Source organism: Misgurnus anguillicaudatus, chromosome 7 (assembly GCF_027580225.2).
Source record: "Misgurnus anguillicaudatus chromosome 7, ASM2758022v2, whole genome shotgun sequence".
Classification (NCBI taxonomy): Eukaryota; Metazoa; Chordata; class Actinopteri; order Cypriniformes; family Cobitidae; genus Misgurnus; species Misgurnus anguillicaudatus.
The window spans coordinates 24,468,149-24,482,764 of record NC_073343.2 but is presented as its reverse complement, the minus strand read 5'-3'; the positions used below and the strand labels follow the sequence as shown (position 1 = coordinate 24,482,764).

The 14,616-nt window shown below is 37.8% G+C and overlaps 1 protein-coding gene across 2 annotated transcripts in view; it reads left to right on the top strand.

Moving 5' to 3' along the window:
- The window catches only part of LOC129417324 (arf-GAP with SH3 domain, ANK repeat and PH domain-containing protein 2), a 106,339-nt gene that overhangs the window by 28,737 nt on the left and 62,986 nt on the right, over positions 1-14,616 (top strand). For both annotated transcript variants that reach the window (XM_073869631.1, XM_073869630.1), the window contains exon 2: positions 6,349-6,421. In XM_073869631.1, coding sequence (XP_073725732.1) covers positions 6,349-6,421 — 73 coding nt within the window. The remainder of the gene's footprint in view (positions 1-6,348; positions 6,422-14,616) is intronic.

Sequence of the window (14,616 nt, the reverse complement as noted above, 5' to 3'; positions counted from 1 at the left end):
TGAGCAGTTAAAAGCTACAGTGAGTGGCAAATAACTGCACATTTTTATAATCCAAAAACAATATAAACTTAAAAACATCTATACCATGAAATATACTGTTACCGTGAAATAAAGTGAAATAAAATGACTTATTCCGTGGAATAGATTTTTGGTCATTCCGCGCACCCCTATCTGGCACCATTTCAGGCTTTTTTCAAAAAACACTTATCTAAATCTCGAAGATCGGATCAGATCGGATCAAATCGAACAATGATAATCGATTCAAGATCTTAAGAATCGATAATGCTAATTCATACTTATTGGACAAACACCTACAAACTTATTTTAAATCCCATCAGCGAACATTGAAAGTTGGTGTTTGTTGGCGTTTGTGTGATCAATTATCTTTTATTAGAGCTTTTATGTGGTTTTCTCACATGTTCCTATAGCTACAGGCACGCTTAACATGGTTCTGTGTTTTGTGCGGCCAATGTAGTAAATGTTTTAGTATTGGCTCATAGTTCTGGCGCCAGATATTTGGCTGCACTCGTTCTAAAAAGACAAAACTAACGGTGCCATACAGTCAACAGTGATCACTGTATATCCGCAGTCTGTAATGCACATGTTCTGCTGGATCCTCTTCACAAATATTTCCTGGTTCTGATTCAGGCTCAAGTTGAAAAGGTAATATTGATGACATTGTTTACAATACACTGAAGCACCTCTTTCCCGTAATGGAAAGAGGTGTGATGTTTCCGGACAACGTGTGGTAGGTGGTTAGCGACTCGCAACACACTGGGGCAGTGTTTTCTGAGCGTATTTAATAGAACCAGGAACTTATCTGGCCATTTTTAGTACAATGGAAACAGCGATGTTGAATAAAGGTAACATGTGAAAAATAAAATGTTTTTTAAGAATGCACACATTTTTAAATGGACCCCGGTTTACCACCCCTTCAAGGGCTCTATGTGATACTCATACAGTACTTGCCTTCTGTAATGAACCAGATGTTTTACAGGCATTCACAGAAGTGGATATATCAAGTTCGTCTTTACGTGTGGGTTATGTTGTTGAGTGCCTCACTTACACAGACCAATAAAATGAGATTATTTACCCTCTCTAAAAGTAAAGCAGTACAGGGCCTGCAGAGATGAAGATAAATGGAGTCTTATGGCGGTTTCAGATAACAGAGAGCTACTCGATCAGACTGTCAGATTTTAATGCCCATCACTCTAATGCATCTATTTCGCAACATGAAAGGGAAACTCGTAGTTTATACAGCTAGACATTTGAAGTCTAGACATGTAAAAGGGGAAATTGACCTACAGATCTAAACTGTATGGGTAGAGTCTAAATTAGTCACTTATGAGGCTTCATAAAAGCTTTGATGCCGTCTTTGTGGCCAACTCAAGTTTTAGAAAAGATATATAGAGTTTTATGACAAATTAAGTAACATGGTTTACTGTTTAACCGGTCTTTGGGGTTCGTAGTTAATACTAGCTGCCAGTAACTTACTGTAGATTTTACATTTATGTTATATACTGGCAACAGTTTGTTCAAAGTTAAATGAACATGAAACATTTTCAGTCTTTATCTTCTACAGTAAGTTACTGGCAACCAGCTGCATAAGGCTGGCTTTTGTGCTAAAATAATGTGAAATTAATGTTTTTTTACTGGAGGGCTACTTTTTGATATAATTGACTTAATACTTTTATTTTTCTACTTGATTTCATTTTATTTTACTTGTTGATATGTTTTATCTTTGTTTATAATGTTAACATACATGGAAGAAGTCAAGCTAATATAAAAAATATGTAATTAATAAGGCTGTCAATCGATTAAATAATTTAATCTAGATTAATCGCTTGATTGTCATTAATTAATCGCAACTTAATCGCACATTTTATCTGTTTTATATTTACCTTAAATTATATACCCATACCTTCAAACACAAAGTCAAAAACAATATAAATTTATGTTAACTTTTTTCTTTCTTTTATTGTTTGATTGACATTGAGACAGACAGTTTTAAGATCTACTGTAACGCAAGGATCTAATATAATGTGACACATCAGGATCTAATATAATGTGACACATCAGACATAACAGACATAAGACATAACAGATTATATCTGCGTGAATGTTTGACAAAACAGATATTTTTAAAACTGTTATTCTGTCTATATGTGCATATATCAGGGTCGTGCGCCGGTGTGCATGCAGATGTGTTAGTCTGCGCGAGGAAGATCGTTTTCGAGTCTCTAAATAAGTATTTTAACATCAAGCAAGTCCTGCACTTTATTTTCTAATTCTTGCATGTTTTAAAATCGAAACCAAAGTCTCAGACACACAAGTGGATTGACACACATCATTTGTATCAGATTAATCATTTAGGATGGTACACCTCTCAGAAAACGTACAAAAAAAGATGATTTTAGACGTTTGATGACTAATTTTTTTCGAAATTAAATTTTCTAAATTTTTACTGCGTCTCAATTTATCCAACAAGGTGCTAAGTCTAGGGTCAGAAATTGTGCGTTATCAACGTGTAAATTTGACAGCCAAGTAATGTATAAATAATAAAATTGAGGCTATTAATAGAATGTGATTTGGCACCATGTTGAAGACCACTTATACATGGTTTTAGCAGTAACAACATAAACAAGCGGTTGTCGCGGTCCGCACGTAACTTCCGGTAAACTCCGCTAAAAATAAATAACCACAAAGTACTTTAAACGTAGTTTATTTATATAACAAGCAAAAGACAACAACACATAGATTACATAGGAAACCAAAACATTTGTTATTTTCGATGAGGCATTTGTTCAAGAGATCAGTTTAGCAACTAGTCAGACCATTAAAAAACGAATCGGAAGTAAAGTTCGGATCCAGACGTGTATCACGTGCGTCCGATGAAACCATCTATACTAAACACAGACAAAGTGTTAGATGTATGATAGAGTATTTTTGTGCCGAATGCACTTAGCCAGGGTTCATACAATTTTGAGAGTTTTTTTAAACATGAAAGATTCATACGTAACAATCTTGCTTTGTTTTTTATGGTCAATTTCCTTGCAGGAAGTACAGTTGAAGTCCTTATATGGGCACTTATATTGTACACATCAACCCAACCAAGAGCTCACAGAAAATCAACGTCGCCGAAGAACTGTGTTGTTGTTTGTAAGGGAAAGTTTAGGCTTGTTGTTTAGCTTCCCGAATAACCCAGCATTATGGAAACAAAAAATATAGTTTGTTTATCCAGGGTAGCAGCAAAGTTGTGTGTGTATGTTTGTTTAAGGCTGGATTTCGTTGAAATTGGGCGGTCCCAACCAGGTTAGGAGTTGCAGGCGTTAGGTAAAACTGCACCAAATGTCTTTGGTTTGTTGGAAATCGGCATGTAACTGCATATAATGTAAACAACATGAACATGTAGTGAATCACAATTTATCCAGAGATAGTAGGATAATGTTTTGTGGGTGTTGCTTGCTCGGGACTCGCTCCATCTATGGTAAGTCTCCAGAAGCTCGGGTTTATTCGGAAAGAAACGGTACAGCTGATCCGTCTTTTATAAATCCGATAAACAAAAACTAAAGACTCTTAAGCTGGTCTTTAAGCCTGGTCTGGTTGATCAGACCAGGAAAGCTTGGTGACCAGTTAAGCCCTAGTTTGCTAGGTAAAGACCAGCTTTTTCTAGCATATTAGGCTATATAAACTACAAAAAAGTATAAAACAATATTTGGCTGCAAGATTTCATTTTGCAGGCCGCGACTTCAGCTGTGTCTGCTAAAGCGTTAATAGTTTTACCAAACAATGTGGTATTTGTGTGAAATTTCTTTCCATTCTTTTTGCATTATTTCAGTATATTAATAACTTGACTGTTTTCTCAGTAAGCTCTCGTTTTGCTTTGTCAGACGTCTTGGTTTGGGTGATTCACTTGCCGCCTCCTCAACATATGTAAAAGCATCATCAGTTCTGCTTGGTGCTCTGAAACCCAATACAGCAAAATAAAACACGGCCAGACGTCAGGGATAGAAGCACGCAGAAGAAATGTTTGAAAAATAAATAGTACAAAGCCCTTTTAATAAAACCAGGATTTACCTTTTCCATTTTGGTGACAGTTGAGGCTGCTTGTGAAAACGGGGCCAAAAATAGGGCCAGTGTAACAGATACAGGAATACAGGCAGGGAACGGGAGGCTGAGATAAAAAGGAAAATCATGTCTGATCGTGTGACCAGATCTGATCTCAGTTGCTTTAGTAGAAGATTGGATTTCAGCAGAGGAACTATCACATTCATACATTAGTTCCCTTTATTAAAGCTTTCTGCAGGTATTCGATTGTTTATCAGTTTCGATTGTTATCATATTTCAGTATCCTTTAGATTTTCTCGTGTAATTTGATACAAAAAGCTATGGTGATACAAATAAACCAATTTGAGATTTTATCTATACAAAAAAGTCCAGTGTTGAATGTAGATGTAATAGTTTTGAAGTTATGAACAGTGTGACAACTTACCCCGCTCTCCCCTACCGTCAACTGTGTGCTTACCATCTTATTTTGTCTTCCACAGAATAAAGCAACTCAAATAGGCTTTTTATTTTTTTGTGAACTATACATTTAACTATATATATTATGTGACAATTTTCCAGGAAAGTACATTAAGTTTTGATGCCATATTGACTTTATTACTTGCATATGCCTAATACTTATCTCACCTGGCATATTGCTGTATGTACCTTTGGGTTCATGTGTCCTGCAGTGCTCCTTAGGGAATCCTCTTTTGTGAATGCTCACAGCACGTTAAGCTGCTTGGGCCTGCCTGCAGACTTCCCTTGCTCCTGCTGAGCACGGATTGTGTATGAATATTTTTAGGAGATTGCTTTTGAATAATGAATCACCTGCAGACTTGGACAGCAGGGACTGCTCTTTGCACACATACACAAAAACGCTCACACCCAAGAGTTTTTTCAGAACAGATTACAGAAAATACACAGAAAATGTGTCTGGGATTTGTATGGGATCGTCATATTTGGTTCATTCACACATCTCGTAAAGATCCTGTAAAACACGTGACGTAACATTGTATTTGCAATCGTACATACATTTCATCCAAAGCATCTTAAGTTTGCTTATCATTCGCAATTTCTCTCTAGAAAAACCTTGTGCTGTGTGTGCATTTTTTTTCTAGTTTGATCACAAACAAGTGCATAAGGGGGTTAGTGACTAACATAACTGCATAAAAAAACTACATTGCATTGTAACAAACATAACTACATTGCATATTGATCCGCTTTGCCGCCATTATCTTTCTAAATGAATACACTAGATAACTGCTAAAATTTAAACTTGAGATTTACACTGGGGCACAAAAGATTTACACTGGGGCACGTGCCCCAGTATAAGGGGTTTAGCGACGCCCCTGGCTGGGCATAATGTTGCAGGTAGGTCAGTGGTGTGATGAACTTCACAGCAGCAGGAACTGGGCCTGTAAGTCTCAGTCCTCATATTCGAGAACAATACCTGGAAAGAGAAACAAATTCCTATTAGCGTAGGGGCCGTTCACATGTAATGCAAGTGTCATACAGTTTTGTGGTTTAATATCCACTCCCATATCTCTGCTTCTTTCCAGTTTGCAGACATCAGCATTTAAAACCCCTCTGTCAACCATAACTCCTTATTGTGATGACACGTCGTGTCACACCCCTTACGGCATCGTTTCTGCCTTTTGTTCACACAGGACGCGTTCTGTAAATGTCACGTCAATGTTACTAGGTCAGAAACAAATACGGGACGTGTTTGCGTTTACACAGAAGGCACACTGTCAATTTTATTGGACATTTTGGGAATCAACGTGCTTTGACAGAGGGGAGTTTGTGTTTATAGCTGTTCTAACTGTGAAGGACTCCTGCCTTAGTCCTTCCTTACTGTGTGATTTATATATAGTCTGAGTCTTTGATAGATACGTGTAGTTACAGTAGCACTGATAATCATAAATAAGATTTGAGATACTGTATATGTAATGTAGTCTTTAAGAAATGTCTGGTGCTTTTTACCACTTCAACAGGAAGAGGCATCTGACTGACATCTAAATCAACCAATCACAGTTTTTTTGGTGCTGCTTGGGAAAGCTTGCTGCTATTATTGTTATACCTCAATAATAGATTAACATAAAAATACTTAATGGCACAGCACAAACGTATTAAAAACAATGTGCCCTTGTTGTGTGTAGTTAGCCAGTCAGATTAGTGGTAACTATACTGATAAAAAGTATTTCCAGTTATATATGTCACATGGTTGGTGAACAGACTTTGATATCTGAAGATGAGACTACATGTTAACTATATTTCTGTGTTTTCTCTCTGTGTGATTAGGCACTGGATGTCGACCGCAGTGTTCTTTACAAGATGAAGAAGTCAGTTAAGGCCATCTACACCTCTGGTTTGGGTAAGTGATCTCAGCCTCTTTACTACTTTACTGTTATCCATTATTTAAACTACAGTGCAATCAATAAGGGTGTACTCACATTATGTGAACCTTTCCGTACCCGAGTACATTTGACTTCAAAGTACCGTTCGTTTGGCTAGTGTGATCGCCCCGTACTGTTCCACGTTGCGGTACGCTTGAGCGTACCCTGGTACGCTTTGCAGAGGTGGTCTCAGGTCCCATGTTACAGCAGCAAAGTAATAAACTTGATTATTGCGCCGGAATGAGAGTATAGTTCCTAGCCATATCTGCCTAGAAAATCGCAACTTTTTGCTAATTTTCTGTCGGTCTTGGTGCACGATGTGGCTACAGAGGAGTCAAGTTTTAAATAGGACAAATTTCGAAACTCTTTGGTCATTTTTGAGCGCGATGCTAATGGTCTAATCAGATTCAATGGATTATGCTAAGCTATGCTAAAAATGGTACCACCAGACCCAGAGATTGGCTGAATGGATTTCAAAACGATAAAAATCAAATGTTTAATTCTAGGGGAGCTGGAAAATTAGCATATTTTCCAAAAAAGTGGAATGTCCCTTTAACATTAAAGCAGCACAAGAGTGATGGAGAGCAGACTGCTCCTAATATGCTTTTAAATCTCTTTATTTGTTGTCATACGCCAAACGATCTGCGCAGCACATTTCAAACACATCTAATAAGCCATTAACTTATAATTACGATAAACTCTATTGCGCAGTTTTCTTTAAAACAATTGCATCTTTTAATGACATAAGCGTACTCTGGTACAGATCATAAAGTGGAGGAGTGGGGAGGGGGGGACAATCGTATTTGAAAATGATGTGAGCGCATTATAGTATTTAAGGATGTTCAGTCTGAGTGTGTTCTTCAATTAAATTAAATTATTCATGCTTGTTTTGATGGACCAGCGTTAGTTTAAATAAAAATTGGAGGCCTTGGGAAACAAATTCACTGATCTTACAACGTTTTATCCTCATTAAAAGTCCAAATGTTCTTTGAAGCGCCATAAAGTCTTTCTGAACAACATACAGTACTTGTACAGTTATGTGGGATTTTACTATGGGTGCGGTGTTTACTAAGTGTTGTTTTGGTCTTTGTGAAGACAATTGGACTCAAACCCACGTTGACAGGTTCTTTTAGTCGATCCAATGGGAAAGACCACATTCCTTGAGTAGCACATAAGTAGCTCCGGAGTGTTTCCGAGTGATTCTAGATTGAATGGCTCTAGTTATTTGCTTGCACCAGAGAACTGTGCCGGTACTAAGCTTGGGCGCCTCTCCATTGTGCTGCCTGCTTTAGCTTCGACAACACTGCTCATTCAGACACTGAGTTTGTTTCAACTACAAGAGGAGGCCCGGCCGAGAACACAGGGGCGAGCTCTGCTGATCTGGATGTTTCCAGGAACACTGCTGGCTCTGTTCAGGCAGGACAGCTGTCTCCCACACCCCAGGGGACAGCTGTGGCGGGACACACCCTTTTGTGTCTCTATCTCCGTGTGTTTGTCGCCCATATACATGCTGATGGGGTTCCTGGAGCTTGGGACTGTTATTGTTTCCTGTTTGCCGGCTTTTATGTAGTTTTGCTCTGGTACACTTATTTGATTGGCAATTCACCAAGCATGAAACAAATCTGTTTTTTTCTCTTATTTGCATGTTACTGGTCCACACACCTCGAACTTTACTTTAGTCGTATTTGCATAGGTTCAGTATTTGCATAACAGACAACTTTTTAGCAGCTTGTAGCAAGTTAAAAAAGTAAATGCTATCAAAATAAGAAGCATACAGTTACAAACATCTCTTCATGTACTATACAAACAATACAAACAAACCAATTTTGTTGTTTTTTCCCCAATTAAGGGGGAAATTTTCATTACCGCAACGTGTCCATGACTGGATTTGGGTTCTTTGACATGAAAATATTTATAATTAAAAAATCTAAAAAATAAAAAGCTTCAGTGCATGTTATACTATAAACATTTAAAGTAAAGAAACATGTGGTATTTGGTAATCATTGGTTAAATGTAGAGACAATAAAAAGGTATATAAATGTGTACAAGACCAATTTTCTCATCCTCCGCCACAATTTTCAATCATTAAGCCCTCAAGGAACTAACATTTCCAAAAACAAAACCCCACCTGTTTAAAGGGACAAAATTGACTGTGACAGTCAAGATGGCTACCAGGTAAGCAGTTCTTATTTTTTTCCAGATAAAAGTTAAAATTTAGTTTGTAATAGTACCTAGACAACTTTTTAGTTCTCATTACCGAAACATGAGTATGTAAATGCATATATTTTATATAATAGACGGTTTCAGCAGTAACAACATAAACAAGCGGCTGTTGCGGTCCGCACGTAACTTCCGGTAAACTCCGCTAATAATAAATACAACAAAGTACTTTAAACGTAGTTTATTTATATAACAAGCAAAAATAACAACACATTGATTACCTAGGAAACCAAAACATTTGTTGTTTTTGACGAGGCATTTTGTTCAAGAGATCAGTTTAGCAACTAGTCATACCATTAAAAAAATAAAACTGGAAGTAAAGTTCGGATCCAGACGTGTATCACGTGCGTCCGATGAAACAGTCTATATCATGTTGCGGTAATGATCATTTTTGATAATGATAATCTAAAAAAAGGTAAATAATTCTATAGAAAATATTTTTTAAATCCTATAAAAATAATTGTTATAGCAAGTTCGGACCTTAATCTTACATGTGCAAAAAAATTGGCTTCAAGGGCTTTTTAAAAATTCTGATGCTGGACACCTTCTAAATCTGGATTTCGTGAGAATCACCCAAATATTATTGTATAGTTACTTAACACCACTGCATTAAGCATCGGTCAGTAAAATACTTTTTCTGAAAGTGTAATGTAAACTGTAAGTAAACTGTTTGTAGGTTGACTTCCCAAAAAGTGTAAATAAATACTGCATCTCTGTGACATTATCGAAACTAAGCATCATTGCCTGCCATTTTCTGTGAAATATCAGATGCTGAAAAACTTGTAAATGTATTAAATGTATGCACTGGATGGCTGAATACATATAGCTATAGTGCATCAGTTGGTAGCTGCCAAAAATCAAGTAGTTGCATTAGAAAAGCTTTTTTTGCATAAGCCTTTATGCAACACTAAATGTTCTTCCACAGTAACAAAAATGGTCTGCGTATAGGCCTGGTGACACCAGGTGAAGGTTTGATTAATTTCTTGCTTCTAAACGGTGCCTTTATTGGTGAGAAACAGGAACCTCATTTACATAGCACTTTGGTCCCAAAAAATACCCATAAAATTGGCAGACAGGCTTCTGTGTGAATGCAAACACGTCCCGTAAATGTTCTGGGATCGCTCCCGGACAGAGGTCCTAGTAACATTGCCGTAAGATACTTGAAAAGTGTGAATGAGACGCAAAAACAATGCTGTAAGGGGCGTGCCGCAGTGAGAACGCGCGCTTCATGGAAACAAAATGAGGGGTTTACATGCAGATTAACATTCACAACGAAAAATGTCTTTAAACTGGACTGAAGCAGATATTATGGAGTTCGTCACTATTCGCGTTCTAAGCAGAGATAATTCAGCCGCATAAAAGAATAGCGTGTCACGCGCTCCTTTATGGTCTTATTATAAACAAAAATGCACGCAGTGGTTTCTGGTGAGAGAAATAACGGATGATAGACGTTGCAGAGAAAAAACTACCAAGTGCAGGACTTTAAAAGCGGCACATGTCTTTACGGGATCTTTACAGTATCTGTGTGAACGCACACAGAGTCCAACAAATCATTGGCAGTGAGGGTGAACCAAAAATCAAATGATCCTGGACAAATCCTGGATGTAAATGCATTTTCCGTGTATTTTCCGTAATGTCTCTGTGAAAAGGGCTAGGGACATCTGCTCTTAGATGGTTTTAGACAGCTTGGGCAGTAATTCTCTCACGGTTGACATGAAAGAGACAGGTCTCCTCATCAGAAAGCTCCAAACTGTGGTAAATGGATGTTTTTAACAGCTCTGCTGGGTCACATGTTGCTCTGTAGAAATAGGTCTACTTCACACCTGGGGAAAACAGTAACTGTGTGTTATAATCACTGCGGGAGTGTGGAATTCACTGCTGTGATTTTTGCCCCACTTCACATTAACACCTGTCTGTTATCATGACTTTAGTAGAATCAGCAGTGAACACAAGCAAAGTGAAAAACAATGTTGTTGTAGTTGTGTAAGAATGAGATTCATCAAAGCTGTAGATTTTTTGTGGAGTCAATGTTTTTATGTAAGTTCCACTAAAACAAGAAGTTAGGGTGGGACGAATTAAGTGACTCCCAATTTTAGCTGATAGTGTTTAGTGTATGGATAAGATTTCCCAAAATGAGATGCTGTAAGCACTTCGACCTTGAGCGCAGTAATATTGATGGAATTTTGTGCGAGAAGGGGAGTAGTCAGAAGTTGATGATGTCACTGTGCACCGAGGTCAAAGTGCTGCAAACTAAGTGCTCTTCTGCCATACAATATAGTTCTCATTTTTATTCACTTAAAAAATCGCCACGTTTTGTTTTGTGCCACCATACTTACTCGTGTAACTTCTCATAAACAGTCTTTAAATAGGGAAACATGGAAGTATTTGGTGGCTTCTAAATTTATCCCTATTTGGATCCTAATGAATGAATGGGGCTAGGCTAAATGCTAACACATTCACAACGTACTGTACAAAGATTAAGTGTACGCATTAAAAAAAGAAAGGTATGTATTAATTCGTCTAAGTTGAGGTAAGAACATAGTAAAATATTAAAAAACTGTGGTGTTTTCCTTTAAGTTGTTCAGTAAATAAATGTAAATAAAAAATAATTTCAGCAACTTGGCAGAAATGTTTTTGGTAGTTGGCAGAATGAAATAAAAATGATAATGTTACTTACCGTATTTTCCGGACTATAAGCCACACCGGGGTATAAACCGCATCATTCAAAAGTGCATCATTAAGACAAAATAACATATATAAGTCGCAGTGGACTATACGTCGCGTTTATTTAGAAAATTATTTCACAAAATCCAAGCCGAAGAACAGACGTTTAATCTGGAAAGGCAAGTTATTTAACTTAACAATAGCAGACAGAACAGCAGGCTGAATAGATATCTGTACGTTAAAGTAATATTATTAGTTATTTAAAGGGGACAGAGAATGAAAAACCATTTTAACCTTGTCTTTGTTGAATAATGGTAGTCTACCCACATTCACAAACATACAAAAAGTGCCAAACATGCTAAACATCTCAGTCTCATAGAAATTCCTCTTTTTAGAAATGTCAGCCAGAAAACAGCCCAATCTGAAAAACTGATGCTTATGACATCACAGGCATCTAACTGCCCCTCCACTTTAAAATAATTGGCTACATTTTTTGAGTGGCAGCAAAGTCAGCCAATTAGTAATGAGATTGCAATTTAAGCCAGTAGGGGGAGCCAAATAGGTGCAAAACCACTTGTTTAAAATCCACCACCCTAATAGAGCTATCTGAGAGAGGTTTTTAGGAAGCTTCTAAGGCATTACAGACCCAAACAAAAAAAAAATGTCTACATGTCACATCACAGAACAAGGATAAATACTCCGTTCAATCATTCTATGTCACCTTTAAACGATAAACCTTAGCATACAGAACGTATCTGGAAGGTTAAATAGTCTATATTAACCGAACAAGCCAAATAGCGTGAAATTCGCAGACTCGTCATTCCGCATCACTGAATCCATTGAATTACATAAATACAGGAGCAGCATATAGCGGACTCTTGCGGTAGACGGTAATGATGTCTCTTGCCTCATAAATGTCAAAATTGATGACTTACAAGGTGCACCTGACTATAAGACACAGCACCAGCCAAGTTATGAAAAAAACGCGGCTTATAGTCCAAAAAATACAGTAAACAAATACTAAATTTAGAAAAACTAACAATAACCTTGAAGTGTCTCTGATATGTTGTGATACATTGCAGTCCTGTAAACTGGGCCGATATATTGCACTACTTTCTATCTGGGGAATATAGTAGGATATAATTTTAGGAAATCTGTAATTGAGAACACCCTACCATATGCAAACCTTAGCATAAAAAATGATGGCGCCCTATGCTAGTACTTCCTGTCAGTTCAGAGACAAAAAGAATGCTATCTATTGGTCAGAAAGTAAACTCCAAATGAAACAACAGCCATTCATCTTATATGATTTTGTTTAAAAAATCTATATTGCATTTTATGACTATCAATAGAGTATTACAAATAAAAAAACACTCAAATGTATCTATATTTTCTTAAAATTTCCCCCCACAAAAAACCCACTGTATTATTAAGCCATTGTTTTTAACTGCTCTCTCAGTGTGTGGTTTTGTGTGTGAACTACTGTGGATGTAAAGGTAGACACGGGTATATTTGAAGGAGACACATTTTGTCAGTTGTGCTAATTAAAGGGTTTGTGTGAACTTCTCCATTCTCCATTTAGCTCCATTTGGTGTGTTTGCTCAAACGTTCCTAAACAAACACAGCTGTACTTTAAAATGCGGGGCAGTTAATATCTCAAATCTCCGTATCTGCCGAGTCGCACCGTGTTTACGTCGTTTACCATGTTTATTCAGGCTCGTTTCATCTCATTTACTCTGAGCTTTAAACTGAGTAAGCGTATGGGTGCGTCTTCCAGCAAGGTCAGAGAGATCAACTTTCACTCCTGACACAGCCAAGCTTTCTCACTTCAGCCCATGAAGCAAGCACTTCTGTCTGACAGCGCTGGATTATTTATGCATTCTGCTCAGAGCCTGACAGTGAGCTGAAGGAAGCAGAGAGAAAAACAGAAATAGTTGTATAGATACTTTTATACTCTTAGAAATGCATAATTTTATATTTTAATTGTTTGCCTTACTGTGGAGAGTAATGTCAGATGTTATTTTGTGTAGGATGTAGATTTTGTGTGTGTGTGTATGTGTGTGTAAGTTCCCTGGGAATTGATTCCTTTGCAATGTGCTAACAGAGCTTGTTTACACCTGGTGTTAAAATGCATTTTGGTCAATCGGATCAAAAGTGGACGCTTCTGTCCTCATTAAGGGCTCGTTATAGTCGTGCGTAGGTCCTACGGCGTAGGTTCCGCGTCGGTTTTCATTTATACTTTTGCGTCGTCCTCCGCGTCGACGTGCAAACACACGCGCAAACCGCTGGTAGGCAGTATCCACGTGTGTAACCACAGTAGTAGCGCGACCGTCAGAGAAGAAGAAGCTTGGCAAGTTAACCCACCAACGAAGAAGAAACAGTAACTTGTTGTGTATGATTTGAGAAGACCAGCAATGATGGAAGTAAATAGACAACGACTTTTGATGCAGTTTGAGTTAAATCACTCCTCAACTTGGCTCATCTTTGTTTTCACCGTAACAAACGGAAATACCTATGACGCAGTTTTTTTTACCTGACGGGAGGGGTTCTGGTGGACCAATCACAGCCCTTACGGTCTGTGTAGATCTGACGCGCTGTTAACATTTTTGCGAGGTGCACGTCAGGCTACGCCAGTGCTTTTCAAATAGTGGGGCGGGACCCCCAGGGGGGGCTCGAAGCGACACCAGGGGGGGCGCCCGAGACCCCGGGGAAAATACTTTTTCAGGAAGTGATATTTTTTGCACCGTCACTTAAAGACATTACACCCCAATCACGCTGATAAGCCGGTTGTATTTTTTATTATTATTTATTGATTATATTTAATTTAATTTTTCAGTATCAAATGGTCAAAAAATATTATACTTTAAATAAGGTTTGATTTTTTTATTTCCGGCAAATTGATGCATTTTAAGTCTTTTCTGTTACAGACTAAAAAACAATGTTAATTAAGTTATTCTTTGTTGTAAGTTGATCGATATTTCTTTTTTTGTGTTTTCTTTTGTGTTTTCTCAATGTTAATAACGATACAATGTTTTGCAGATGTGTAATTTTATAGATAAATTATACTATTTACAGTCGTGGCGGTGAGTTGGGGGGGCGCGAAATGTTTACCTCTTCCTAGGGGGGGGGGGGGGGGGGGGGGCGTGACAGAAAATAATTGAGAAGCACTGGGCTACGCAGAGCTACGCACAGGCTACGGATAGCCTACGGCGTAGAACTTACGCACGACTATAAATCGCCCTTTACTGAGGGGGTGGTTCATGGGGGCGAGTCCCTCTGCTTTCGTTTA